Source organism: Cloeon dipterum, chromosome 4 (assembly GCF_949628265.1).
Source record: "Cloeon dipterum chromosome 4, ieCloDipt1.1, whole genome shotgun sequence".
NCBI classification, from domain to species: Eukaryota; Metazoa; Arthropoda; class Insecta; order Ephemeroptera; family Baetidae; genus Cloeon; species Cloeon dipterum.
In genome coordinates, this window is record NC_088789.1 from 9,808,927 (window position 1) to 9,835,384 (window position 26,458).

At 38.2% G+C, this 26,458-nt stretch overlaps 9 protein-coding genes across 9 annotated transcripts; 1 reads left to right on the forward strand and 8 right to left on the reverse strand.

The window, feature by feature from the left end:
- Window positions 1-1,878: 1,878 nt before the first annotated feature.
- LOC135941800 (putative fatty acyl-CoA reductase CG5065) lies at window positions 1,879-5,069 on the reverse strand. The gene is made up of 10 exons (XM_065487535.1): window positions 4,868-5,069; window positions 3,907-4,093; window positions 3,603-3,851; window positions 3,414-3,547; window positions 3,246-3,355; window positions 3,006-3,192; window positions 2,631-2,873; window positions 2,434-2,565; window positions 2,252-2,377; window positions 1,879-2,199 (listed from the first exon to the last, which is right to left on the reverse strand). The coding sequence occupies exons 1-10, from the start codon at window positions 4,882-4,884 to the stop codon at window positions 2,133-2,135; spliced, it is 1,452 nt and encodes a 483-aa protein (XP_065343607.1). The 5' UTR covers window positions 4,885-5,069; the 3' UTR covers window positions 1,879-2,132.
- Window positions 5,070-6,828: 1,759 nt separating this feature from the next.
- Window positions 6,829-10,300, reverse strand: LOC135944655 (uncharacterized). The gene is made up of 5 exons (XM_065491753.1): window positions 9,748-10,300; window positions 9,373-9,649; window positions 9,131-9,324; window positions 7,593-8,232; window positions 6,829-7,393 (listed from the first exon to the last, which is right to left on the reverse strand). The coding sequence occupies exons 1-5, from the start codon at window positions 9,767-9,769 to the stop codon at window positions 6,853-6,855; spliced, it is 1,674 nt and encodes a 557-aa protein (XP_065347825.1). The 5' UTR covers window positions 9,770-10,300; the 3' UTR covers window positions 6,829-6,852.
- Window positions 10,301-10,443: 143 nt separating this feature from the next.
- On the reverse strand, window positions 10,444-12,213 carry LOC135944658 (hydroxysteroid dehydrogenase-like protein 1). Its single transcript, XM_065491757.1, has 6 exons — window positions 11,997-12,213; window positions 11,749-11,871; window positions 11,581-11,691; window positions 11,306-11,526; window positions 10,700-10,924; window positions 10,444-10,639 (listed from the first exon to the last, which is right to left on the reverse strand). Exons 1-6 carry the CDS (start codon window positions 12,157-12,159, stop codon window positions 10,553-10,555), a joined length of 930 nt encoding a protein of 309 aa, XP_065347829.1. The 5' UTR covers window positions 12,160-12,213; the 3' UTR covers window positions 10,444-10,552.
- A 347-nt stretch (window positions 12,214-12,560) lies between these two features.
- Window positions 12,561-14,136, reverse strand: LOC135944660 (inactive hydroxysteroid dehydrogenase-like protein 1). Its single transcript, XM_065491759.1, has 6 exons — window positions 13,922-14,136; window positions 13,673-13,795; window positions 13,507-13,617; window positions 13,200-13,420; window positions 12,914-13,144; window positions 12,561-12,853 (listed from the first exon to the last, which is right to left on the reverse strand). Exons 1-6 carry the CDS (start codon window positions 14,079-14,081, stop codon window positions 12,782-12,784), a joined length of 918 nt encoding a protein of 305 aa, XP_065347831.1. The 5' UTR covers window positions 14,082-14,136; the 3' UTR covers window positions 12,561-12,781.
- A 427-nt stretch (window positions 14,137-14,563) lies between these two features.
- Window positions 14,564-16,324, reverse strand: LOC135944656 (hydroxysteroid dehydrogenase-like protein 1). Its single transcript, XM_065491755.1, has 6 exons — window positions 16,082-16,324; window positions 15,895-16,017; window positions 15,731-15,841; window positions 15,418-15,638; window positions 15,133-15,360; window positions 14,564-14,708 (listed from the first exon to the last, which is right to left on the reverse strand). The coding sequence occupies exons 1-6, from the start codon at window positions 16,248-16,250 to the stop codon at window positions 14,601-14,603; spliced, it is 960 nt and encodes a 319-aa protein (XP_065347827.1). The 5' UTR covers window positions 16,251-16,324; the 3' UTR covers window positions 14,564-14,600.
- A 734-nt stretch (window positions 16,325-17,058) lies between these two features.
- Window positions 17,059-18,400, reverse strand: LOC135944661 (uncharacterized). Its single transcript, XM_065491760.1, has 2 exons — window positions 17,909-18,400; window positions 17,059-17,507 (listed from the first exon to the last, which is right to left on the reverse strand). Exons 1-2 carry the CDS (start codon window positions 18,284-18,286, stop codon window positions 17,082-17,084), a joined length of 804 nt encoding a protein of 267 aa, XP_065347832.1. The 5' UTR covers window positions 18,287-18,400; the 3' UTR covers window positions 17,059-17,081.
- A 325-nt stretch (window positions 18,401-18,725) lies between these two features.
- On the reverse strand, window positions 18,726-20,836 carry LOC135944657 (hydroxysteroid dehydrogenase-like protein 1). Its single transcript, XM_065491756.1, has 6 exons — window positions 20,524-20,836; window positions 19,747-19,869; window positions 19,576-19,686; window positions 19,289-19,509; window positions 19,003-19,227; window positions 18,726-18,950 (listed from the first exon to the last, which is right to left on the reverse strand). Exons 1-6 carry the CDS (start codon window positions 20,681-20,683, stop codon window positions 18,849-18,851), a joined length of 942 nt encoding a protein of 313 aa, XP_065347828.1. The 5' UTR covers window positions 20,684-20,836; the 3' UTR covers window positions 18,726-18,848.
- A 294-nt stretch (window positions 20,837-21,130) lies between these two features.
- On the reverse strand, window positions 21,131-22,971 carry LOC135944659 (inactive hydroxysteroid dehydrogenase-like protein 1). Its single transcript, XM_065491758.1, has 6 exons — window positions 22,589-22,971; window positions 22,382-22,504; window positions 21,901-22,011; window positions 21,619-21,839; window positions 21,331-21,558; window positions 21,131-21,270 (listed from the first exon to the last, which is right to left on the reverse strand). Exons 1-6 carry the CDS (start codon window positions 22,737-22,739, stop codon window positions 21,178-21,180), a joined length of 927 nt encoding a protein of 308 aa, XP_065347830.1. The 5' UTR covers window positions 22,740-22,971; the 3' UTR covers window positions 21,131-21,177.
- Window positions 22,972-24,639: 1,668 nt separating this feature from the next.
- LOC135944664 (brachyurin-like) lies at window positions 24,640-26,270 on the forward strand. Its single transcript, XM_065491762.1, has 6 exons — window positions 24,640-24,748; window positions 24,810-24,982; window positions 25,290-25,456; window positions 25,517-25,612; window positions 25,666-25,808; window positions 26,071-26,270. Exons 1-6 carry the CDS (start codon window positions 24,701-24,703, stop codon window positions 26,224-26,226), a joined length of 783 nt encoding a protein of 260 aa, XP_065347834.1. The 5' UTR covers window positions 24,640-24,700; the 3' UTR covers window positions 26,227-26,270.
- Window positions 26,271-26,458: the final 188 nt, after the last annotated feature.

Below are 26,458 nucleotides of genomic sequence, written 5' to 3' on the forward strand. Positions count from 1 at the left end.
CCGTGCGTGTGCCGTGTAGAGTGTTGTTCACTGAGTGTGTAACTCCTAACGTGCCGGACGACGTGCCCCTGATGGACGATGTGACCCTTTCTTCGACGGACAGCACTATTGGTCAGGTAGGCCGCTAACTCTTTTTACTACTTGGAACATTTCATCTCCATCCACACCCTGCTGATTTGCCAATCTTGCTGGTCGCCGCAGGTTCTTAGAATGGATGTGCTTTTTATAGGCTAATTGACCTGTTAGGTAATTAAGTTTCTGACCAAATATTAACATTGGCCTTTAAGCAATCAGTGTAACTTCTTTTTAGACTAGTTGAATTGAATTTGGGAAATATACTCCTTAAGCTTAAGGAAAAGAAGTGAATACCAGACGAAATCGCTTTAGATATGCAATGGAAATTAAAAATAATTATGCCGATGTGCTGCATAAACAGTATTTTTATGCAAAGATCATGCCAAAAATACACATTTATTGATTATTTGGCAATCCTTGTGAATTAACCCGATCAGTTCATACAAGCATAATTTTCTCTATTTAAAAAAAACATTGAAAAAATAATATCGCAAATTCGTGTATTTGTTTTTTTTTAATTTGAATCGATAATCTAATTTGATCATTACTAAGATATCTGAACTTCAAAGGAATAATCTCAAACATATACGTGGATAGGTATATTGTGGCTTCATTATAAATAAATAATCAAGATATCTGACAAACTTTTTTAATTTGAAAAATATTTTTCGTCATTTAATACAGCATATTTAGATCTGCAAAATTCCTTTTTCTTTTCACTGCTGTTAAAAAGCATTAACTGAAAAATTAAAATAAAAACAATTAAATTTATGTGGCGCCACCCATCATTGAGTCAAATAAAAGTATCGAGTTATGTTATGCATTTTTCAACAGATAAAGTTTGCTATTGAAACGACTGGTTGTGTGTGTATACAACAGTTTCCGCAACAGTCAAAGCCTGTTGAGTATGCAACTAGCGTCGCTGAAACCCAAAGACGGTTGCATATATATCAACAACACAAAACTTTCGGAGGTGCAAGTATTTTTGCTGACGTTTTCGCCAATCAACTCGCTAAAAATACGTTCTGCAATGATTTCTTCTGAGCTTCCTGATCCAGCTGGTATTAATGTTTTTGTTAACACTTCATTTGTTTTATGTTTTAAATCCGGTTCCTGGAAGTATATAAATGATGTTTCTTTCTAGCCAACTCTCTCATCGCAAAAGTAATCTGTCCTGCTGTCCTGCATCACTTTAGCCCTTAAGAAACTATGGGCTCACGTCAGCTTTGTCATCCTCGGCAGGGTCCTAGTCACCTGTTTACTAGAGGTGTCTGCCTTTCTAACATATGTGTAATTCCAACCTGTGATACATTTTTTTGTAGAAGTCTCAGCCACGAGATTTAAGGCGGCGGCTGGCGGGACCAACTTGGCCGATTATTTGCCCGGCAGCTTGCGCGGCTGACAATATTTTAAACGTGAAGTTTGATAGTGCTTAAGGGCCGGAAGACATTTTTTTCTCATGCGCTCTTTTTAATTTTTGACCCTATTTCACCGGTATCTGGCGCGGCGCAGCGCGGCTGGCTGAGACCTCTAATGTTTCGGCAAATTGTGAAAATAAACATCGACAAAATAAAAAAATGTCTGGTACAGCATTTTAACAAGGTCCTTTTCGCTCTGTTTAAAAATTATTCATTTTTTGCTGGGATTTAATATTCACGAGACTAAAAATTAATTAGCCACATATTATGATAAGAAACATTTTCAATTAGAATTAAATTGTTTCATGTTAATCCTTTTCCGTGTCAGTTAAAGCATTATATTTCAATTTAACGGTATGCAATTCAAGTAAGGAATCGCATCGAGTTAATTAGTATGTTGTAGAAATTATTGTATTCATTGTTTTCAAGCATGGCTTATATCTTTTAAGTTTATTCCGTGTAAACTTCAGATTATATAAATTTGAGGCCAAACTTTCGTGACTACACAATATGCATATTAATATTTTATCAAAAAATATATTTATTGAGTACATGATGAGTAATGTACCTCTCTTCTACGCTACTTAAAGAACTATATCCAATAAATCACAAGAAACAAATTAACGTTCGTATAGCTGATTACAAAAGAATGGCGACTGCCAGCATTAGGACGAAACTGCGGAAGAAAATCTGCACCCAATACAATCTGTGAAAAAGGAGCGTGAGTTTGCTTTTGGCACAAAGGATCTATTACGCACCTCTGCAGCTTCTTTTTTGTCGCTGAGTGTGTGAATGAGTCGTCCTTGAGCACGTACATAACGATGCCTTTGATATAGTTTTTCACATACGTCTCCCATTTGATCTCCCGGCAATCCATAACAAATCTAATGGAAACGTAAGAGTCACACAAAAACTAACAAACGAATTTACGATTTCTTGCCTCTGTTTGTCAGCGTCGCTCTGCTCATCCGCCAGGGCCACCAGGTTGTCGCTTTTGAAATTCCACTCTCTAATGGAGAAATACTCGCCAGCCTTTTCAGCGTTTCTGGCATTATTGTAGATTCGCATTGCACTGGAAAAGCATAAACATAAAATGAATGATCTTTTGAACTTTATAATTAATCAAGTGTGGCATACATCTGGCGTTTTCCGCTGATTTTGTAGTAGACGTCCAAGAGCAGGGCTGGGATGTAATGCAACCAGAATGCCATGAAAAGGTGCACTAGTTTGCTTGTGCGGTATGTGCACGATGGATAAAATTGCATGTATTTAGTTGGGGTCTCTTTAGCAGCCTGCAACATGTAATCAAAATAGCGGCCCCATTTCAGAGGGTTCAATTCGCCACTGGAGCAGTTGTAAACCACGCGCCCGCCGCTAGTCCTAAAAACATTTAAAATGTCAAGAATGGTTTTTCTACAAAAAACAAAATGACCCTTGTAATGTGGCAAATTTCACTGATGCGATTGAATACATATTATTAAGCTGAATCAAACTCGTTCGAACTCGGCTTACTTGGAAATGTCTGCTGCGGCCACGAGGAGGCAGTTGGCCACAATGTCGACAGGGACGACGTCCATTTTGCAGCTCTCATTGCAGAAGCAAGAACGAAAGGTGCCCCTGATTATTTCAGTGGTCAGACCTGTGATGCCCGCCAGGTTGTCTACCCAGCCAGGAAACGGCTCGTTCAAAGCGCCAGTAACTATGGGTTTTATTGAAAAATTATTGTTCAAATAAGAGATTAAACGTTTTTACTGATAGAAGGTCGCACAATTGCCAACGGAAAATTTCCAGATTCGGTCCAGACAACATGTTCAGCCATGGCTTTGGTAAAAGTGTATGTGTTGGGGTGTTTTCCTATTATGCTGCGAACGGAATATTTCAATTACCTACAATACATGGTGGAATTTCTTCAAAACTGACCTGCGCAAATTGAAATTGGGGGTTTCCTCCAGGAGCTCTTTCAACGAGTCTGGATCCATTGGTGGCTCGTAGACCTTTTCATCAATATCTTTTATTGGAGAGTTTGAGTAGCAAGTAGACACGTGCACAAAAGACTAATAATAAAAAAGCTGTTTTTATCAGTGTGATCACAATTACTTAATTGCTAACCTTCAGGTGATGGAGTTCGTTGCAGAGCTCGACAACTTTTCTGGCTCCAAAAGTATTCATTTCCAGGGCGATCGCGAGTGGCTCGACGAATTTTACGGTTGCCGCGGAATGGAAGACAACGTCGATTTTTTCAGCAAGCAATTTTCTGTCTTCCGCACTGATTCCGAGTCCCTCCTGCATCATATCTCCAGAAATGAGATGCACTTTGCTCAAATTCTGCGGCTGCTCTTGTTTAACTCTATCAAAAACCTGAATACTAAATTTTTAGCGGTCCATCTAATTATGTATAGCAAGAAAAATTTACGCGGTCTTTAGTGTACTCTTCAAATCTACTTTTCGGGTCCTGTCCTCTTTTGGGTCGAACCAAGCAGAAAATCGAATCAACATCGGGGCATGATCGCAGCATCTTTTCAACGAGCACTTTGCCCAAAAAGCCAGTGGCACCAGTCAAAAATATCGATTTCCCTTTATAAAAATCAGCCACAAAGCTCCTGCAAATCATGAAAGATAAATTTATTTATTATACAAAAAAGGGTATAGTTTGTTAAAATAAAAAGGTAAACGCAAATGTTCAAATATTTGGCTTGTGGATTTAAATAAATGTACTGAAATTCACTGGATTTTCGTATAAACCTCTGCTCAGTAAATCCCGTGGGCCCTTAGCTCGCTAGGTCCCAATTACGCCACTGAAAGGATAACATGTGACCAGAGTGTCCGTAGATGAGCTTGGGCCTGATGTGGCCATCTTTTCGACATTTTTTGTCCCTTAAGTAAAGGTGCAAATACCAGCTAGTGGCGAATCGGCGCCGGTGCGTCTCGCACCGAATTATTCGATTGATCTATTTAGGTTATTTAAAAAAGCTGGTATCTTTATTCTGGTCTTGGCCAAATTGACGAGAAGAATGTAAATTATGTTAGTTTTATTATTTATTCTTTGTTAGCAGTCAGCTAGCTTGCGTGACAGCTTTAATTTCATGGATTTGGATAAAGAGAAAGGCTATATATTCCAATAAATAAATAAATAGTTGTTATTGTAAAAACTATTTGTAAAAAGCAAAATAGCTCAGCTATTTCAAATTTTAAAACAAATTTTAAACAAATTTAAAACAATTAAATGACCAATTCTTTTCTAAAATATCATGTTTTTCTGTTCATGAATTAGGGCTTCGGGGTAGGAGCCGAAACTGGTAGAGCTTAATTTGATATTAAATTCTAATAATATCATAAACTTCTATTTAAAAACCCACAAAATGCTATATACTTACACTTCTCTGTGGTCCATCTTTAAGGTGTTCCTTGTCAGTTTAGTTGAGTCGTCTGTGGTGTTGTTTTAAATGAGCTTGATGTCTGGAGGCAAGGTATATTTATTTGAAATTGTGCTGATGCAGCCCTGTCCCCCACTTCTGCATCCCCCCTGGTCGCTCAAGGGACGAGCAGCAAGGTTGGTGTTCCATCAAGTACACAATGAAGATGCAGCAATGAAAAAATATTTTTCTTTTGCTCCCGCTCCTTATTGGCAGCTAACCGAGACCTTGTCTCTACCTAAGTAAGAGTGCACTGCCCCTCTTATATTTTATAATAATTTTTCTTTGACGTCAGCCTATCAGTATATCTCATACAAGTTAGCTAAAAATCTGATTCAAAATGATGCAGCATTTAAATTAAATGAAGCCGTGCAGGTGACATTCCCTGTGATATTAATTCATTTAAAATTCGCCAATGGTGCAGAATATAAATTTTACAAATAATAGTTTGTGCCAATTCTCCTAACTGTTATTAACGTGAGTTACCAAATAATTATATAATGATTTAAGGGAATGAGTTCATATTTCCCAATTCTTACTTGATTTATTTATAGTTTTTAGCACACATTTTCTACAACTAAAATAATTATCCTTCTTTCTAGCACAGAAAGCTTGAATATGTAATTTTTCAATTTAACAATGGTTTCCTGAGTATGTGAAAACCTTTCATGAAACTTTCAATTGCATAATTTTTAATTGGTTCACGGTAATATTCAAACAACCTTACATTTTTTGCGAAAATTTATTCTTAATTCTGAACTTCCAATTTTATTATATAATAGAGCCTAAATACTTCACTTAAATACGTATTATGAGTTCAATTGCGAGACGTGTTAATTAGGAGACGAAGAGAAGAGAAGGCGATGCGGCACTGGCGCTTCAGAAACTTAGCATTGAGACGGAATATATTTTTAATAAATCACAATACCGAGTAATAAGTTTTTCTGCAATCAAGTATTATCTTTGATCAAACTCTCGTGGTAAATCACATGCATTTTATTTGCAATAGAAAGACCAGTGTGCATTATTGCATCGATTGTTTAAAAAAAGAATACCGTAACCGCAGTATCTTGGCAAACTCGCGTGCACACGTGTAATCAGGCCTTGCGGCTTAATTTTTTACATATTTACTGCATGCGCAGCACAATATTAAGTTCCTTCATCTCCGATAATCTGATATGATCCTGTAACTACAATTAAAATATTTTTCACAAAACCTTGGCCACGAAGGGAACTTGCGAGGGTTGCAAATATCCGGTAATTGCCCAAGGCTGGTGTGCGATAATCGTTATATCACTGTCCTACAAGCACTTCTCATTTTTCAGATTTCAGGGTAGAATTCTTAGCTAACCGCGCTATGCCGCGTAAGTCGGCGGTTGAAAAGTCGAAAAAATCTGAAAAGTGTTACCGGCCCGTCGGTATCACACTTCACTTTTAAAACAATTTCAGCCGCGCCAGCCACCGGCAAAAATTCTTAGCTGCCGCCGCTAGCTCAAAATTCGGCTGCAGCCGAAAAAGCTAGCCCCCGCATAAAATTACGCAGCTGATACCTCTAATTATGTGAGCCATGAATTTGAAAAAGGATATATAATATATTATTATCAATATAACTATTTTGCATTTATTTCTTTTGAAAATGTCAATGAAAAAAGTTTCAATGTGTATTTTTTTCTGCTGATGCAATTTAAAAGACATTGACACATTTCTCACAGGGGGATTTCCGACATTACATTTTTTTCCTACTTAGATATTAAGACGACGATCTATTGTTATTGCATGACACTCTCTTGGCAGGCCATTGAAAGATGAAACACGTATAATTAAAATGCTTTTTTCAGCCTTGATTGAGAGTTAAACTTAAATGAGAACCCATACATCATTTCTTAAATATTTATTTCACGTTTCATTAGGTTTTTTTTAAAAAAAAACATATAATTGTAATTTAATCACTCATAATAAATCACATATCTTTTTGGCGAAAGAACCACTTTGTAAAAGGCTAAACAAGCCACTGCGAGACCATAAGTCACAATCATTGTGTAAAACAAGTAGGTAAACCACCAACTCTCCATTTCCATTGTCAAATCTGGCCTATAAACAATAAATCCAGCTGCGAAATTCTCCACAAAGCAGATTGGCCAGTAAATCAGCATGATTCTCGAGATTTTCTCAAATTTCACTCCGTATTCAAGGAGGCAATAAAACGAGGCAATTGCCAATACGACACTGCGCCAAATTTTAGTGGTGGACCTATCGCTGTTGACTGTCAGCACAACACTCATGACGACGATATGGGCCACAGTGAGGCCAGCGGCCATCAGAGCTGCAAACAGCTGCTCCGCCACCACGGTCAAAAGGCCTCCGATGGCGATCACGCGGGAGATGGAAAAGAGGAACCAATGCACATGGAGAATGCAAAGGCCGACCGTTGAATCACTCTCCAAATATTTTCTGCCTTTCTTTCGTGTAGGAAGTTGCACTGTAGACCTGAAACATAATATTTGCGTAGCAAATTAGCTTTGAAGTGTGAATCTCTTACTGCAATGATGTAAAAATCATTCTTAGACCAAGACTAGTGTTTCTGAGCTTTAAATTCCTTGATTTACATTTTAATAAAATTGTATTAGCAAACACTATGAAATTAACATAATGACGCAAGCCTATGACTTGATAAATATTTGTTTACCTAGCAACTGTGCTTAATTTATCAGGCGGTGCGGGGGCTGGAAAATCAGGAGGCGCGGGCGCATGAAATTCGGGAGGCGAAAGGTGCGGCTGCGACACACTTGAGGTCCGCTTGCTGCTGTCGCTTTCGATCGCTTGCAAGTAATGGTAGGACGACCTCCTGTTGGACACGTCCGCCTGCAGAGTCAACCTTTCGCTTCTCTCCACGTAGGAGAATCGCAGGAAGGGCATCTTCTTGAAATCATCCTCGCTCAAAATCGAGTCCATGTCGTTGGTGTGAATCACCCTGGATGGCGGTCTGCTGGGTGCGCTGAGGGTGGACGCCCTCGGGGGCAGCGGGGGTGGTGACGGTGTTTCAGGCATGTCGGGCTCGATACCGCTGTCTTTGTTTCTCTCCAGGCCGATGGTCAAGGGGGCGAGTTTCGTCGAGTCGGGCTGGTCACCCCGAAGTGTTTTTTGTTCTTCCTCACTTTGAGCCTTATAAATCGGCTTCCTTTGGCATTTTGAGTGCTTGTTCGAGATCAGTTTCTGGTGCTGCCATGGAGCGATGTTTGAATCTTGCGATTCAAACCGCGTGAATTTGCTGGCGAATATGGTAACTGAGATGATTGATGTGAAACCGCAAACCACTTGTAGAGCTCCTGAAATGATACACTAATTTAATTTTTCAATTAAAAATATAAACCATTATTTTTTCCATCAAACAAAGATTTTGAGTGCATCCAGTTCCGTTGGAGAGGGCAACTTTTCTTTCAACCGTATCCAATTTACTAGAAATTCGCAATTTTGTAGGAAATTAATATTAATTCTGTTTTTACACTGCTCTGGTATAAAATAATGTGAACGACTGAAATATATAATTATGCTTGGCCACGATTTGTGAAGCAGAAACAATGACTAATGGATATTGGCGCAGTATTCTTTCTACACAGACACGTGTTTTACAATATTAATGTGCTTGCCAAAGCTATCGTTATAAAATGTTTGCTGCCTCAACATTTTCATTTCATTTTGAAATGTGCAAGTGTTATGGTAGTAAAAGAGAAAATCCATTATCTGCAAAGTTATCATTTCTGTACTTAGCTAGATAATCGAAAGTTCCCTATATGGCATTAAGTAAATAAAAGTTATTTTTTCAGCAAAGTTTTGATGTTCACAAATGGAAGCAAACTTTAGTGTTTGATCGGTGTATATCTTCCAATTTTAAGGGAAACAATACTTGTCGTTTTCGGCAACATATTTTCACCTTAATTTAATTTTAATGAAGAATTGATTACAGTTTAACAATGGATATATCTTTGCGTGTCATGCTCAGAGCCATGACACTCCTTTTTAGTGTGCATTTCTGGGTACGTACTCTCTCAAGGATTTTGCGCTTTGTTTCTTCCTTGTTTCCCGTCAAATTAAGAGTAAATCATTTTTTCCCTTTGCACGTATCATTGCAGTTACATTGTAAACGTTCCTGCTTTGACATTAAACGACGAAAATCGGTTTCTATTCATCTGTCGTGACAGAGCAAATTTAAATGATTTTGCTTACGTAGATTGACGTCTGCAATGAGAATCAGCTGCATCATTTGCAGCAGGGACTGCGGGGCCGCCTGAAAGAGCGCCCGCCACCCCATGTACCACTCAATACGGCGAGGTTGGTTTGCCCTTTGCTCTGCCAGCTCTTTCTGTTCCTGTCTCCTTGAGATGCTTTGCTCGACAAGCCAAAATAGCTTCTCCAAATACCTTGAAAACAAAAAATATAAAGGCAATCGTTCGTCAACAAATTATCACCTTATGAAAGCAAACATCGGACAAAACAGCACGTCCAGAATTCTTCCCACGACACTTTGCCACGTTGTTTTCTCCTTGGATGAGACCAATTTCACAGTTTCATGAACGCCATAAGCTATGATGGGCAGTAAGATTAGGCTGAGGCACACGGCACCGGCCCACACTGCTCTTTTAAAGAGCTGGATGGCAACAGCCAGGTCCGACACCATGTCCACTATGAATATGAACGTCTGGAAAGCCATCCATGCTGCACGCCAGCCAGCATTTAACGTTGCTCCTTAAAAATTAACATTTTGTATATATATAATTCTACGATTGCACGAATTAGGTGGCATATTAAATTATTTTGTTAGGTTATTTGTAAAAAATATTCACCACTTTGAAATAACTGTTCCATGTTGATGACACATTGGGTAATTCTCTAGGCGCGCCTTACGTTATCAAATCGCTGCCGAGTGAGACTTTCAAAACAGTTCGTGGAACCACACATTTTGCGTCGTTGATAATGGACGTTTTTAGCCTGCAGAATGAACACGAACTCGCACTGACAAACGTCCAAAAGCGCGGCTGGTGAGTTTTCCACTGCTAACACACAAACTGTCACTGCTGTGCGTGAGAAAGACCAAAGCAGTCGCCGCGTTGTTTCCAGTCATTAACTAGGGAACTGACTAACTCACGCTTTCTGGTGTCGATGACGCCCCTCTCCCAGTTTTGATAAGATAAGATTTCGAAAGCTCTTCTTCAGTAATAGCACACCTCACTACTGACGGCCTCGCGTTACACCGGTACGTGCATTTTTGCAAATTGAACGAGCCTATGACTCAATTCCGGCGATACGCCTTTTGAAGACCGCGCAGAGCGCAAAAAGAATTGAAACTAGCGTGTCAAAAAAATTCAAGAAGGCGATGCTTGCGCAACGGTCACAAACACTGGCATGCCGGTCACGGATTTTCGAAGCATGCGTTTCCTGTTCCCCAGCACAATTGCGTGCCTGATAAATATCGCCATGTAATTGCGAGCCGCCTTAAGTGTGTGAGTAGATGTGTCAGCTGGAATGAAATGGGTTTTGAGTTGTACAACTTGAATTTAATTAAAATCTTCAGTCAGCAAAGAGGAACAAAGGCCGCACGACAATTGCAGCGTGAGTCAACCTTCAGTAAAGGATGTCTCCAAATACAAGTTATATGCTTTTGTATTTCTTCGTGTCGACAAACATAGCCATCACGACCTGGCGCAGTCCCATCGGCAGAAATTCCAGCGATACGCTCTGCAATATTTTATTACTTATAAGTAAACTTTTAATGAAAAATTCAATGAAATGGATTACCTGAAGCTCGTGTGCCCAGTAACCCGAAGTCCACTTCATATGCCCTATTGTGGCCACTGCACTCTTTGCATAATTTTCGGGCGTTGGATTAAAAAAGCCGGGCAGATAATGTTTGTTTCCGTCAATAAACCCAGTGTCCACATACCCCGGCGCCAAAGTCTGTATTTCTACGCCCGTTCCTTCGCATTCGGCTTTTACGGCTTCAGAGAAACTGTGAACATATGCCTGGAATAGAAAAAAATATTCTAAATTAGAATAATATTATTCACATACTGATTTTTACGACCAGCAGGGCCTGATAATTAAATCAATTATTTCAGCGATGCTGTCGATTATTCATTCCTTTTGTATTCGCCCGCATTAGCTCAGTGACAAAGAGCATATACTTTCACTTCGCTTCACATGCATAGCTTAAATGAAATTACTATTGAGGTCAGCAGCTTGTATCTGTTAGTTTTACTTTATAGAATAAATATTATGAATATGCATATTAAGTTAAAAAATTTAAAATTAATTTTAAATATGTATCATCGAGTTCTTATTTTAGGTAATTATTCCCATTAATTTCACTAAAATAAATTATCGAATGTTTTGCTTGTTGTTTACCTTGCTCGCAGCGTAAATTGAAGATATTGGGTTCGGTGCAAGTGCAGCTACGGAAGAAACATTGACGATCAATCCTCGGCGTCGCTCTTTCATTCCAGGCAAAACCAAGTGGACCAAATCAGTGAGGGAGCAAATATTCAGCGTCAGGAGATTCCAAATGTCATTGCGCTGTAGGTCGTAGAAGTAATTCGGCAAGCCACCCGGCGTTGCAGCATTGTTCACTGTGTGAACGAAGCTCATGTTATAAACATGCTAATTTCATTTTTATTTCTTACCTAAAATTCCAATGTCGAGTCCTTGAATTGACGACGAAATTTTTTCAGTTGCAACTCTCCCGCTTCCTAAATCAGCAACCACGTATTTTGTTTTAACGCCGTATTTTTCACCTGGAATTAGATTTTAGATGTAAAAAAATAAATATTATTTCTTGCTCGAAATGAAACCTATGTCTTGAGACACCGCTCTTAGTTTCTCCTCGCTCCTGCTGACTAACACAATATTTATGTTCCTCTTCGCTAGTTCGATTGCATAATGCTTTCCTATGCCTTGCGAGCCACCGGTGATTACTGTAACGGAACAACGTTCTTGCATTTAGGTATCGTTAGTAGTGAACTCAAACTGTGCTCAGCCCATTTGTAACATTATTTTGACTTTTGCATTAGCAAAGTTGTAATTTTTCTTTGTGACTCACCTGCCCACGAGCCATAGCGTTGTTTCAAGTCGATTGGCTTTTTAAAATACACGCAAACGAAATACTTGTAAAAAATGTAAGCAATGGCATATCCGAAGTACGCCGCAACAGCCAGCACCACCAGAAATGTGGAGAGAAAGGCCATCCATAAGAGGACCTCCATGGCGTCGGATCTTTGCTGATACAAACTGCACGATCCAACGTCTAAAGAGAAATTGCATCCAGATGCAATGTGCGTCCAGCGCTGCTAGTCTGGAGAAAGTGAGCGAAATCCCCACTTACACAAAAAGTATTATTCCCGAGCATCGCTTTTTCTTCTTTGTTAAATTTTTTATAACCATTTTATTGCGCTCATTTTTAACTAAAATGGCCTATAAAATTGGTAGGATAACGTTGCAGCTACCATGTTTGATCGGCTTTCAAGAAATAATTTGGAATGACATGAATTTTATTTAAATGATATTGTTAACTGTTTTATTTAATCCTTGTAATTATAAAATCGGTGACATTTGCAGTATTTTGTTCTGGTTTGTTGCTTGGTAAATAAGTGAAAGGAAGGCAAGGTACACATAAATAAGATTTATTTTAAACAACATTTGTACAAAAGAATTGGGTCATTGGTGGCGTTGGCACTGACATTAAGCACAATACACGTTTATCCGCATCCCGCACCGACGGCATTGATCTACATTTAAAAAAGGTGGGCAAGCCAAAAATAATGAGTGCCTAAATAAGGATTTGATCATCTCCAAGAGAGCAGCCGTTTACTTTTTTGCTTAAATTATTCACGTTGATTTCAAGAAATAAGCCATCACTCCAGTACGCCAGGAATACGGCAGCAACTCGAGAAACTCTCTCTGAAATAAAAAGTATTAAAATTATAATTTTTCTGTCTCGAATTGAGATGAAACACTCACCTGCAAATCGTGCCACAAAGTGCCAGAGGTGAGCTTCATGTGTCCGATTGTGTCGACAGCACTCTTGGCAAACACCTCAGGTGTTGGGTTTAAAAAATTAGGCAGACTGTTCCTCTTTGTGTCGCAGTGAAGGAGAGCTGTTTGCACAAATCCCGGTGTTAGGGTCTGCACGTCGATGCCCTCACTGGCACACTCGATTCGAATCGTTTCCGACAGATTGGCTACGTAGGCCTGCCAAAAATGATTGAGTTCACCTTACGCTTCTCCCTATCAAGTATCTGTCTACCTTGCATGCAGAATAGACTGAAGCGTTAACTAGTGGACCGAGCGAAGCAACCGAGGAAACATTGACAATCAACCCTCGACCCCTGGCACGCATTCCAGGCAGCACCTGGTACATCAGATCAGCCACTGCACTCATGTTCACAGATGACATGTCATAAATACTTTGACGCTGCACTTTTTTGAACTGGCATGGAAAGCCGCCTGCTGTTGCTGCATTATTCACTGAAAGTAACCAAAAATTAAAAATAACAAAGCTTATACGGGTGTTTTAATTCGTAAATAATTACTATAAATGAATTGAATTTTACCTAAAATTCCTACGTCCAAATTTGTCAACTCCTTGTCAATTTTATCAACTGCGTCTTGGCCTTGGCTCAAATCAGCAACAATGTATTTAGTTTTCACGCCGTGCGTTAAAGCTGGGGAATGTCTGTTAATGCTTCGCGAGCAATAAAAATATCTCGTAACTCTTACATATTTCGTGAGCAACCTGTCGCAGCTTTTCCTCGCTGCGGCTGACAAGGATGATGTTCATTTTTCGTTGTGCTAACTCATTCGCATAGCTCTTGCCAATCCCGTACGACCCGCCAGTCACCACTGGAATCGATTGAAAAATTCATGGTACTTTCTTTAAAAGAAATTAAATTGGTTTATTTACAAAAATTATCTGTAACCCACTTCGTGACCACCCGCAATTTATATTAACTAGATTTCATCCTTTACCTGCCCACTCGCCGTAGCATTGTCGCAGGTCCTTAGGTTTCTTCAGGTATCTGCAAGTGAGATGCTTATATATGATCACCAAGTTGAGAAGCAGCACATATAAGATCACGAGAGCAAAGAACGCCTCCACGTAAAACAGCACCAAATACAAAAACTCCATCACACGCCAGCAACTGAATGACTCGGTGAACTACTGTTGCTGTCCCGCGTACTGGAGAAAACTGCGTGCTTTTGCGTCCCCACCTGTGCCGTGGCATCTCCCATTAGTGATACGCTGTGGATGACCGCAAGTGACCTAAAATTGATGCCCACAATTCCTTTTAAGAACTTTCGCTACGTCCTGCATTGTTTTCGGTTAATTCGCTATTCAGTGATCACAGGCGATGATTATTAAATATGCCGAGAAGATGATGAAACGAGAGAAAACCGCCGCTAGATATAGGGCTCTCCAACTTCCAACAAGGGAGACTAACTAAAGAAAGAAAAAAAAGATGCTCGAAAATATCGCATATCACGTACCTTCTGAGCCGTTCGTCAAAACAAAGGTCACCGAGCCATAAGATATGGTTGTGCCTCCTGGACGCAGTTAGAATAATAATGCAAACAACTTAATATCAAAAATGGTGTCTCATTTATTTGTAAAAACATATAACAACATTATTTTATTGCACTTTTTTAATTAGCGATCTTTTCTTGATTGCTGCTCTTTGCGAAAGTCACGCACCGCCATAAAATCAGCTGCCATCCAGATCTGCACACACCTTGGCAGCGATTGTGATATGGCAAACTGAAAATATATACTGTATATTGAATTTTTAATTTTTTAAACAACAATATATTATTGGACAAGTTATCTTTTGCTCTGTTGTTCATAATACCTCTAGCTTTCTCTAGCGGTGTATTTTATAAAAATTAATGTTTGTTTAAATATTATTTTATAATATTTAAGAATGTTTTTGATTTTACAAAACTGACTTTTTCATTAAAATTATCCGCTTGTGCTCACTTGACAGCTTCTGTATCTTTTGAGCACAAATTTAATAAAAATTAGAAAACAACCAAATTAAATAGCGCGTCATCTTTGAACCATAAAATAAATGTTCTCAGTCTAAGATGTTTTGTAAAAATTATTTCTTAGTCCAAAATGCTTAAAAATACTCGGAATGAGTGAGGTGACAGAAAGCAGTTGAAGTCGAACTTTTTATTCTAACCTGGATTTGATGAGGTAGATATCCAGCAGTGATGTTATCTTCTCCAATCATTGTGCTCAAGCTTCTCGCGTACTTGTCTGCCGATGGATATAAAACTTTTGGCAGGGTTGGGGCTTTGCTATTTTCAGCCACTCTTGTGTCGACAAAGAATGGGTGGATAACCTGTACATCGACGCCTGTTCCTTTCAACTCGTGCCTCAGTGATTCAGAGAAGCTCAAGATGAATGTCTGAAAAATAATTTTAAATCAATTGAAAATAACACAATCCCCTTAAATAGAGCACACCTTGCTAGCTGCATAGAGAGATGCGTAAGGTGTTGGTGCGAATGATGAGGTCGATGCCATGTTCGCGATCAGGCCTTTCCCTTTTGAAATCATTTTTGGCAAGATGTAATGAGTCAGTGCAGTAGCGGCACCCATGTTAACCAGCATCATGGTCCATATTTGTTGCCGAGACATATTTTCAAACAAGTAAGGCAATCCGCAAGCTGTGCCAGCGTTATTTACTAAAAAATTAAGGAATATTTTAACAGCAGCCCAACAAAAATTAGATTTTTTGATCTTAAAAATTGTTAATAATATTGGTTTTATTAATTACCAAGAATTCCGACATCAAGACCATCAATGACAGTGAATATTTTTTCGTATTCCTCCTCCGTTTTGCTAAAGTCAGCATAAATAACTATCGTTTGTACACTGCATTCGCTCTCTGGAACGGAAAAGATCAAGACCAATAGATAAACGATGAAATTTTAGAATTACCAATATCGGCGGAAACGCTTTTTAATTTTTCCTCTTCGTTGCTGATTAAAACAATATTCATTCCGCGTTTGGCAAGTTCCTTGGCCAGGCTTTTGCCAATACCATCAGAGCTGCCAGTGACAACTAAAATTTGTTGCATGACGTAGCTAAAGTGGCCAGTATTAAAATTATTTAAATTCTTGCATACCTGCCCAACTTCCATATTTTTTCACGAGATCCTTTTGCTGAAAAATCCATTTCGAGAGCGCGTACTTGTATGAAATCTTCGTCCAAATAGAAATGACACTCAAAACTAGGCGAGCGACGCAGAAGAAAGCGACCAACGAATATAAAGAGCTGAGTAAATGCAGGTCCATTTTACTCCTCCGGGTCCCAGAAATGCACTAACCTCTCGAGAAAGCTTCGATCTGTGAAACTTTCGTCCAATTTTGAAGTCTTCATAATTAAAAAGAGGGGGACAGTTTATGTCGATTTCCAAACTAGCACTCCCTGTATAATGAGCAGAGTAAACAAACACACTCAGAGAATAGCTTATTGACACAAAAAGTATAAATAGAGTATCGCCAGGCGAGGAACGATATCCTGCAATAAATAATAATATCAAGTGTACAGGGCTTAGAGAATAATTAATCCAACAATTTGTTTGTTGTTGCCCATCAAAAAATCCATAGCTAAATTTATACAATATTCTTTGATTGCTTTTTTCGTGCGGGGGAGTTAAATTTGGGGGCTTGAAATTTTTTTACTTGTTGGATGACCCTTTAAGTGTCCATTCTTATTATAGAACAAATATTGATCCGTTTTTTAATTGATTAAAAAAAGACTGCTTATGCCACTCCATTGTAAGGCTTTAGATTAAAAGTAATTTTATTGCGGATCAGCAGAGCAACTATGCCCCAGCCATCCCTACATCCAAAACGACATCAAAACATCAAAAATATCATTTGGCTTAAGAACCATAATATAGGAGATGTCACTATGCCATCTGGGGATCCTTAGCCAAACAAAGAATATCTGCTACATTTTAAAATTACAGTCATGAATCAAAATCCCACAAAAATATTGTTTTTTTGCCAACTCAAAAATGTCATATTATTTTACAATGCATATTTTTCCAGAAAAACAAATCATGCATTTAGTTATACAATTTTGAAATGTCATTTATTTAAAGGACAGGAAGAATATTATCAAATCTCTTTTTCCGGCGAGGATAAGATGACCATGCTGATCATGTCTTTGATTCCCTTAATGCGATCCTCCATGTCGAGCATGCCAAAGCTGTTGCAACTCTTGTCATCTGGTGTCCGCGACTTCGCTCTTTTTCTCACGAGGTTTTTCACCATATCCTTTCGGTGCTCCGACTTAGACCTGCGCAGCTCTTGTATTCGCTGTTCTTCCTGTTCCTTCTTCGCCTTCTCCTCTTGTCGGAATTTTCTGATCCGACGCAACGCTTCCTTGGTGCCTGGCAGCTCGTCCACACTGAGATTTTTCTTTAGCTCCTTCTTTTCCTTCTCGTTGACACTGGGCGAGCGCTTAAGCAGGTCCGGGCGGTCTCGCTGCACCTTTCTTGCACGCATAGCGGCTAGCTGATGGTCCTCTTTGGCCTCAAACCACCTAATTTAATCAATGATCAAAAAATTCAATGATTTTCCAATTATAATCAGATTAAGCGGAATTTCACTATAAAGGGATTTCACATGAGAAAGGAATTTGGAAAAATACAATTCCCTTAAATAGAGCACACCTAAATCAACATTTGGTGTTTTTTTCTGAAATTTTACTAAAATTTGTTCAATTCCCAAATCTGATTCTACTGCGGACAACGTTGTTCTCAATTTATACGTCTTTTTTCATTAAATGCAGTGTATTTAAAGAACAAATTATTTACTAATCTATGTATGAATTTTTTTAATTTATTATGAACTTATATACTGCTTAATACTTCCGCATAATTATATAAATGTGCGTGCTTATATCACTAAAAATAATGATAAAAAATAAATTTTATAACTCCCCTTTTATGTTCCTCGCTCTTGCGTCGAAGGTCGTTTTTCTGTTTTTCTTTTGCCCTCAGCCTGCGCTCTTCCGCTTTAGCGTCCTCCCTGCTGTGTTCCTCCAACAATTTCTGCTGCAGTTCAAGCAGCTCCTGTTGTCGTTTGACCTTGCGTTCCAGGTTGATTTTGCGCTGCTTAGCGGCGAACTCAGCAGCCTCTGCGTTGGTGTCGATGACTTGGCTCTTACGGGTATGAGCGGCGTGTTTCAGGCTCGCATGTGATTGCTGCTCGCGTTCCTTGCGCTCCTGCTCGCGACGATCGGCCTCAAGCTTCTCTTTGACGCGCCGCGACGCTTCTCGCGCGTACATCTTGCCCATAATATTATCGTTTTTGATCATCCCCACGCTCTTCACTCGCTTCACCAGCGAATTCTTTAAAATGAAGAGGGATTTGAATCCGGTAAGTACCACAAAACGTGTGGTATTGTTGGTAAACTTTTTTGTGTCGAGTTTCTGATTGTTGGTATCTTATTTTTGCTTCTTTAGCACATAACCATAGCAACGGGGCTTCCTTAAAAACGTTTGAAGTTAATTAAATCGATTCATGCGGTGGCAGCAATGTTTATGCTTGCTTAGAAAAGTGAAATGATTCTGGAAACTAATGAAAAATATAAATTACGTTGTAAGGAGAAACCGAGTTCAATTTCGACTGTAACTCAAACAGTTGACCTTCAAAAAATGACCAAGCTAAAAATTTGGCCAATGTTCTGAAAAATTTAGGATTGATAGAAACTAAGCTTTATTGCTCATCGAACATTTTGTATTTTATTTCTCCTTTTTAAAAAAATCATGGTGTTTATTTGCGCAGATTGAAACATAAGTAATTTGCCGAGCTTTAATTTTGAATTTGTTTAACTAGCAAAACAGTAAGATAAAATCAGTGTTGGGAAACATAGTCTAACTACTCTTCTTTCTGCTCGTTGGCGTGGAAATTCTTCACCTCAAAATATTTTGCTCCAAGCCAAATCTGCACGCATCTCGGCAGCATTTCACCAAAGACACACTAAATCCAAAGATAAATTTAAAAACGGTCCTCGTTTATTTTAATTGCTCACCTGAATATCATGAGCCATGTATCCTGCAGTTGAGCTGACAACCCCGATGTTGGAACAAAGATTTTTCGCAAATTTTTCAGGTGTTGGGAAGAAAATACTAGGTGTGCTTTTTGCGTTACTGTCTATGATGTTGGTGTCCACAAAGCCCGGGTGAATCGTTTGGATTTCTACCCCAGTGCCTTTGCATTCATACCTCAATGCGTCAGAGAAGCTCATCATAAAAGCCTGTTAGAAATAAACTGATGGATTAAAATATACCCACTCATATTACAATTTTTATTTCCACCTTGCTGGCTCCGTAAAGAGTTGCAAAGGGCGTGGGAAACATTCCAGCGGTGGAGGCGATGTTGACAATGAGACCGCAACGTTTCGATTTCATCTTGGGCAAAACGAAGTGAGTCATAGAAGTGGCGGCACAAACATTGATCATCGTAAGGTCCCACATTTGCTTACGGGTCATGTTTTCAAAAAGTCCTGGCAGGCCTCCCGCAGTGCCTACATTGTTCACTGCAAATTAGATCATAAATTGAAATTACATTTGATATATATTTTATTTATATGATGGATGAGTACCTAAAATTCCAACATCAAGATCTTTTATAGCGTCGAAAATGTGTGTGTACTCTTCGTCTGCATGGCTGAAGTCTGCAAATATGACTTTTGTTTCAACACCACATTCGGTCTCTGAAAATGGAGTAATTAGTTAATTATTTTGTGTAAGCAGTTGGTTAAAAAAATACTCACTAATTTCCTCCGCAACTGTGCTCAATTTCTCTTTTTCATTGCTTATTAAAACAATGTTAGCTCCTCTTCGCGCGAGTTCCTTAGCCAAATTTTTGCCGATTCCATTGGAGCCCCCAGTAACAACTATAATTCAAAATAAATTAGACATTTGCCATTTCACTATTGATCGCTGACTATAGCTAAATTTTATCATTAGTTCATGAAGCTGCTAGCATATAACGCATAATCATATTTTTATCATTTATACTGACAATAAAATTTATCTTTCTTTTGCTGTTATTATCAAGCAACAAATTGTTGCTCATATACCCCTGATTATTTAGAAGCAAGTACTGGGTAAATTCAATCTAGAAATTAATGGTTGTTAGCTTCATGTTGACTCATCAGCTACAGGCTGATTAATCATTGAATTTTCAGAATATATTTGTTATTCTTTATCTCTTGAGATGGGTGACCCCCTGATAGGGAAAACTCCGAGTCCCAATATCATCACGAGCGAATAGCATGGGCACACAGGCCTAATTGGTGGAAGCCCAATTCAGAAAAGGGCCACAAACAAACAAATAAAATTAATGGAAACTGGGCCTCATTGTAATTTTTCAATATATTATGTTTGAAAAAATAAAACATATTTCATTGAAATCTTTTATAATTTGGTAGATTTCCCAAAGCAACAATACCGCGAATTTCTTTAGAGACCGATTTTATGATAGCAAATTTGTATTAATTTCAAATTAAAATACATTCATATTCGTTTCCAAATTGAATTATAAATACCTGCCCAAGGTCCATACAGCTTTACGAGGTCCTTTGGTTTTACGAGTATCGGCGATAAAACGTGAAGATATAAAATTTTGGTCCATCTGCTGAAAAAGCTGAATAATGCGCAGAAAATTATAAGCAGTGCTATTAGCGAATAAGTGTCCCACGACTCCATTGCGTCTACTACTACTAAGCGTCTGACGTGTAATGAAAGTGAGCGGATTATTATGAGATGCTGAGTTGCTTCTTGCTTTATCCTTGCTTATGGGAGAGACCATTATGAGCACAGCGCATGAAGTAGTAATATAATAATTATAACCCAAGACCGGTTTCTGTAGTATATAATTTCTTGCTGTTTTAAAATAGAATATCAAGCAGATCAAGCTACCTTTCTGCAAGCTGTGGAAATAATGTCCAAGGATAATTGTGGATTCATATTATTGTGTATGGTTCATTAATTATTTTGCACAGTTGGAAAACTCTAAAGTTATTTGCCATTTCGCAATTTTAGAAATTAAAATTGTTCTTTTGATCATTTCGAAATTTCCATCTGGTCACTCAATTATTTGATCATTTGTGTGTATGATGAACTGTATATTTTAAGCAAATAATATTGTCACAGATTGACACATAAACATATTCCATGTTTTCAGTTGTTCTAATCAGTTTTTAATCTCTACGGTCTTTCCTTGCACCGGTCAGGGCAATGTAGTAAAAAATCCAGGTAAGTGCACTTCGCGGCAAAAATAGAAATGCTGTCATCTGAAACATGGTTACATGTGAACACTTTTTGTTTCAATACTTAGTTAGGAAATTAATTACCAGGATGTCATGTGAGAGGCAACCCGAAGTAGATTTGCAGTTTCCAATTGTTGCAACTGCATTCTTCACAAATGTCTCTGGCAGCGGATAAATTGCAGAAGCGGGAACATCAAAAGCTTTGTTACCCATGATATTGGTCTTTACAAAAGATGGACACACTGTCTGAACATGCACGCCAGTGCCTCTGCATTCAAATTCCAGTGCTTCAGAAAAGCTCCTGATGTACGCCTAAATCGAAGCCAAACGATACTCAACTAACTAAGAATGATTAGGTTAAAGAATAAATACCTTGCTTGCTGCATAGAGAGCACCGAGAGGTGCCGGGGCGATCGCGGTAATCGACGCGATGTTGACGATCATCCCTCGACCCCTTGACTTCATCTTGGGCATCACTAAGTGGCTCATTGAGGTAGCTGCACACATGTTGACCATCATTATGGACCAAATCTGCTCTCGCGACATTTCCGTAAAACTCTTTGGGAGGCCTGCAGCTGTGCCAACGTTGTTTACTTTTTTGTGAATAAAATTAGTTAAAACGATTGTGCTCCTTTTAAGGTTGAGCTTTTATACCAAGTATTCCTATATCAAGCTTTCTTAAAACTGAGAATATTTTCTGATGCTCATCTTCTGTCTGGGTGAAATCGGCAATTATTACTTTTGTCTCGATGCCATGATTTTTATCTGTAAATGGAAATCAATGTTATTTTTTTAATTATATAATTATACTCCTAAAACGCAAATATATACTTTTTCAGTATGAGAAATAACAAGATTGATTTTTGTACTATAGAAACTGGACTAAAATAAATTAACTTGTATGAACTTATAAGTTTTATGCCTCAAGCGTTATCAATTAAGTGATTATTTAGTAGCAGTTTAAATTATTTTATAATTTATTTTTCAAGTAAAAGCGAAAAAAATGATCATTAGCTACTAAAATTTAAATAGTTATATTACAAACCACCGCATCAAACTATTTATAGTAAAATTTATACCTACAAGTCACGCCTGGGGATAATTAAAATATTTAAAATTGGTAATAATTGCTTACTCAGCTGCTCTGCAACAGCATGCAGCTTTTCGTCTTCATTGCTAATAAGAACAATATTCATTCCACGTTTAGCCAGTTCAAAAGCGTAGCATTTACCAATTCCATCAGAGCTGCCAGTGACCACTGGAATCGCAAATTAGATGTTAGAGTTAAAATAATTGCTAGTCTCGATGAATTGCAATAAAAAATATTAAAATCGCACAATACCTGCCCATGGTCCATAAGCCTTCACAAAATCTTTTGGCCTTTTGATGAAGCGAGAGAAGATGTGCACGTAAGCGATCTGGACTACAATCCAGGTCAAGAATATTGCGGGCACTCCTATTAAAAGCGATAAAACCAGCAAACAAAACTCCATCGCGAAGTACCGCTCCGATTTTTTGCAATTGAAAATCAAACGCGACTGTGTTTGCTCTACGTTGTCTTTACGTGCTTATGCTCGCGAGCTGTGGAAAGCAGCGTATATTATGACCGACGCACAAGATCGGCAGACCGAGCCCACAGCCTCGACCTAGAACGGGTATCCTTGCAGCGGTGATGCCATTGGCTCACGCACGCACACTCTGCGTTTTTCTTACTCACACTTTTCGCCCAACTCGCACTTCTTGGAAGGATAGGGCATTAACATTGATTCTTTCTCCATCAGAGCGAGAAGTGTGAGTCCAACCATATCACATTTCAAGAAAGTTTATCAACTAGCCGTCTAAAGTGCAATATTGATTAAAAACGGAAGAATATTTCACGATAATTATTGTTAAGAAACGCGTAAAAATAATTTATCCTCAAATCAGAGTGTATTATTTGGCCCATAATCACTTTTATTGTTTCAATGAAATATTATTACTTTCCATGTACTATCGGTTTTCTGCTCACATTGAAAATTGCAGAAAGGTACAAAGAGTTCAAAAACAGCGGTGGTAGCTTTTTGACCCTTTTGATTAGATTTCATATTCTTCACTTCTGGCATTGGGATTGACACGTGCTTTTGGCGCCAAAAAGGATGAAACCATTGAAATGGTGCAAGCGGTTCCAGCACCGCCGGTACGTGGCGAACGCGACCCACAGCCGCCACCGCGACGCACGCGCACGATCTCCTTTTGGTTTTTGCAGTATGGTTGAGGATCTAGCACTCTCCCATACACTCTGCTCACAATGATTTGCCTGCTTCGAGTTTCAAGTCATAATAAGCTCTCCCAGATAATATGATTGTATTCTATTCGCATAACTTTGTTCCAAGAATAAAAAATATTTAATGGAACAATCTTAAGTTCACCTGTGAGGCTATATAAAAGGATGAAAAAGGATAAATATGATTTAAAATTGTTATTTTAATTTATTATCACTGAATCATGTACATAAATGAAATTCAAGATAAGTTAAAAAGGCAAAATAAATGTACAAGCGAACAAGTCACTGAAATGTCGCCAAATCAAAAGATAGTTGAGTCATACAGGGATTATGCTGAAACAAAATCACTCGATTTTTTATTAAATTTTAAGATGATCGACGTTTATTATATTTGGTCTTGGCCAAAATTAACTAAGCTTTTATTTATAAACCCGATAAAAAACTGCGAGCTCTGTTAAGTAATTTAAAGAAAAAGGTATTGAATGCCAAGCAAATAATGTAGTTTCAAATGATTTTATAGTGGTTCTGCTGGGATATTTTGCCCTATACATTACCATATCCAGACAAATGAATTCAAATAGGAACTAATTGTTGAAAGAGAGGTAAGACGTTGGTTCAATATTTCTTGAGGAACAACAACTGTTTTTTTAAGAATAATTTAAATGCACTAACGTTTTCGTTGAGACGCACATTCGGTGGGAGATCATTCCACAGGCGGTAGCTTTGATGTAATATGAAAAATATTTATGAAAATCTTTATTAACAAAATATGAAAGATCCCAAAATATTAAGCATGATTAAATTTATTATAAACCCTTTTAAATTTAATCAAACACAAGAATGTGGGATTTGAAATTGTCTTATTCTCCTGCTGAAAATTTTCATTTTTTTATGCTCTCATTGTCCGTTTTCATCAAACGTATAAGTGTGAAGACGCGTTATCAATCATGTTCGGTGTTTCGTTATCTTTAGAATGCTTCGATTTTGTTTCAAATGATGCAAATAATCAAGCGATCTGTCGAATTATCTCGCACATCAAATGTTTTCAGAACACTTAATTTATGGAATCGGAATGACCTCAAACGAACAAATTTTTTACCGGCGATCGATTAAAGCTTATCTAATCTATTATTTATACCCTTTTTATAGTAATTTATCCCACTCAGTTGATGCTTTTGGTAGTCTGCCAAGATGAAACACCTTTCTTTAGCAATTATTTTTGTTGCGGCCCTTCACAGTGTGAGATTCATAATTGCACAGACGTACAAACTCAGGAATCAATTTCACATATTCTTTTCAGGCGAACTCTGTCCATTTGGGCAGTCGCATTGTCGGCGGGGAAGAATCTACCCCCGGCGCTTACCCGTGGCAAGTATTCGTTGAGGGCGTTGCGAATGGCCAGGCTATCTCAGGATGCGGCGGAACCATAATTTCTGACAGACATGTTTTGACTGCAGCTCAGTGCTTTGACGGGTAAAATACATCTTTTAATGATTTTCATAATTCATAATCATTAAAAGTGGGAATGGGGTCATCGTACAAAAATAACAACTTCTTAATTAAAACATTTTTGAAATCAATTTCATCAAATTAGTTCAAAAATAAATATTTGGACCCCTCTTAAAAATACACCGTGTTACAGACAATCAATTAATCAGAGTACATATATACTCTAATTATTTTTCAAATTTCTCTTACGTAACCCCAAAATCAGAAATGACAAACAGGTTGCATAACTTAATATGGTCGTCCAACAATTTTTAAGCTTTATTCCTTTCAGCGCTCAAATTGCCCGCATGTACTTTGGCTCGTTCAATATCACAGCTTCAGATGAACCAAATCGAGTGCTCATGGAAACCAGTGACTTCACGACTCACCCTGATTTCAACAGTGTGTATGACAATGATATCGCTGTCATAACCCTTCCTAGAACTCTCGAACTCAATGGTATATATCATTAAGTACGGATTAATTGCATATCCAAATTCTAAATCTCTTCCAAAATAGAATTTATTGCGGTTGCAAATCTCCCTTCTGGAGCTGACATTGAAAGCGATTTCATTGGCACGGAAGGTCTTCTTGCTGGTTGGGGCTCACCTGATGGTTCGTTAAATACCATGAATCCAGAAATTTTGTACAAATTTGTAATATTACAGGCACCAACTCTTTGAGCCCAACTCTGCGCTTCACTCGCAACACGGTGATTGAAAAAGTCGACTGTGAGGCCCATTACGGTGTTGACTGGATGGGTCCCGGCAAGCTTTGCATCGAAACCCAAGACTTGAATGGACCTTGTTATGTAATTCACACTATTTGTAAATATTATTTAATATCATAGTGCAGAATGAAGTTTAGAAAAACTATGAAATTACGAAATGTCATCTGCTCTGCGTGGAATTAAGCGTTTTTTCTTAATTTTTTAGTGTTTCCAAAAATTCCTTGCGTGTTAGAAGTAACTTTTTCAAATTTTCGTGTTGAAGAAAATCATTATAAGAATTGATTTATAAATTAATCTGCTTACATTCCCTAATCTTGCATTAAAATTAATCAATATCCCTCAGGGTGATGCTGGAAGCGGTCTGATCCGCGAAAGCGATAAAACGATCATTGGTACCTTTTCCTTCCTGGACACAAGAGGCTGCTTGGATGGTTTCGCAGTTGGTTTCATCCGGGTTGGTCAGTTCGTTGACTGGATTAATGGAATTGTAGGTGCATAGAATATCAAATGAAATTGTGACTCAGTGATGAAAAATTAATAAAATTGTGGAAGGTCGCATCAGAACACTCCTTTAATTCCAATGAATACAAGCAATAAAATAATATTATATGAGCATCTTTTTTGCGGAGACAATCTTAAAAAGGGCCGGACTGATGATAAGAAGTCCTCCTGGTAATCCCGAACCTTCTTTTGGTGTCAAATGATGGGCCCTATTGCGGCTCTTAAAAATA

Bases quoted from the DNA above. Each gene is read 5' to 3' on its own strand.
- LOC135941800 (XM_065487535.1), bottom strand. The intron at 3,852-3,906 runs GTAAATTTTTCT...TTTAGTATTCAG, and splicing joins AAGAGTACACTAAAGACCGC to GTTTTTGATAGAGTTAAACA. The intron at 2,874-3,005 runs GTAAGCCGAGTT...AAATGTTTTTAG, and splicing joins GCCGCAGCAGACATTTCCAA to GACTAGCGGCGGGCGCGTGG.
- LOC135944655 (XM_065491753.1), bottom strand. From the start codon at position 9,769: ATGGAACAGTTATTTCAAAGTG. The intron at 9,325-9,372 runs GTGATAATTTGT...TTTGTTTTCAAG, and splicing joins CCGATGTTTGCTTTCATAAG to GTATTTGGAGAAGCTATTTT. The intron at 8,233-9,130 runs GTAAGCAAAATC...GTATCATTTCAG, and splicing joins CATTGCAGACGTCAATCTAC to GAGCTCTACAAGTGGTTTGC.
- LOC135944658 (XM_065491757.1), bottom strand. From the start codon at position 12,159: ATGGAGGTCCTCTTATGGATGGCCTTTCTCTCCACATTTCTGGTGGTG. The intron at 11,527-11,580 runs GTAAGAAATAAA...TCGTTCACACAG, and splicing joins ACTCGACATTGGAATTTTAG to TGAACAATGCTGCAACGCCG. The intron at 10,925-11,305 runs GTAAACAACAAG...TTTCTATTCCAG, and splicing joins CAATTTACGCTGCGAGCAAG to GCATATGTTCACAGTTTCTC.
- LOC135944660 (XM_065491759.1), bottom strand. From the start codon at position 14,081: ATGGAGTTTTTGTATTTGGTGCTGTTTTACGTGGAGGCGTTCTTTGCT. The intron at 13,145-13,199 runs GTAGACAGATAC...CATTTTTGGCAG, and splicing joins CAGTCTATTCTGCATGCAAG to GCCTACGTAGCCAATCTGTC. The intron at 12,854-12,913 runs GTGAGTGTTTCA...TTTTTATTTCAG, and splicing joins CTTTGTGGCACGATTTGCAG to AGAGAGTTTCTCGAGTTGCT.
- LOC135944656 (XM_065491755.1), bottom strand. From the start codon at position 16,250: ATGGACCTGCATTTACTCAGCTCTTTATATTCGTTGGTCGCTTTCTTC. The intron at 16,018-16,081 runs GTATGCAAGAAT...AACAAATTTTAG, and splicing joins AAAATATGGAAGTTGGGCAG to TTGTCACTGGCAGCTCTGAT. The intron at 15,361-15,417 runs GTGTGCTCTATT...ATTATTTTTCAG, and splicing joins CTCTCTATGCAGCTAGCAAG to ACATTCATCTTGAGCTTCTC.
- LOC135944661 (XM_065491760.1), bottom strand. From the start codon at position 18,286: ATGATCAAAAACGATAATATTATGGGCAAGATGTACGCGCGAGAAGCG. The intron at 17,508-17,908 runs GGAGTTATAAAA...GATTAAATTAGG, and splicing joins AGAGCGAGGAACATAAAAGG to TGGTTTGAGGCCAAAGAGGA.
- LOC135944657 (XM_065491756.1), bottom strand. From the start codon at position 20,683: ATGGAGTCGTGGGACACTTATTCGCTAATAGCACTGCTTATAATTTTC. The intron at 19,870-20,523 runs GTATTTATAATT...TTTGAATTATAG, and splicing joins GCTGTATGGACCTTGGGCAG to TTGTTACTGGGGGCTCCAAT. The intron at 19,510-19,575 runs GTACTCATCCAT...TCTAATTTGCAG, and splicing joins TCTTGATGTTGGAATTTTAG to TGAACAATGTAGGCACTGCG.
- LOC135944659 (XM_065491758.1), bottom strand. From the start codon at position 22,739: ATGGAGTTTTGTTTGCTGGTTTTATCGCTTTTAATAGGAGTGCCCGCA. The intron at 22,505-22,588 runs GTATTGTGCGAT...TTGCGATTCCAG, and splicing joins GGCTTATGGACCATGGGCAG to TGGTCACTGGCAGCTCTGAT. The intron at 21,559-21,618 runs GTATTTATTCTT...GCTTCGATTTAG, and splicing joins CTCTCTATGCAGCAAGCAAG to GCGTACATCAGGAGCTTTTC.
- LOC135944664 (XM_065491762.1), top strand. From the start codon at position 24,701: ATGAAACACCTTTCTTTAGCAATTATTTTTGTTGCGGCCCTTCACAGT. The intron at 24,983-25,289 runs GTAAAATACATC...TATTCCTTTCAG, and splicing joins GCAGCTCAGTGCTTTGACGG to CGCTCAAATTGCCCGCATGT. The intron at 25,457-25,516 runs GTATATATCATT...CTTCCAAAATAG, and splicing joins TAGAACTCTCGAACTCAATG to AATTTATTGCGGTTGCAAAT.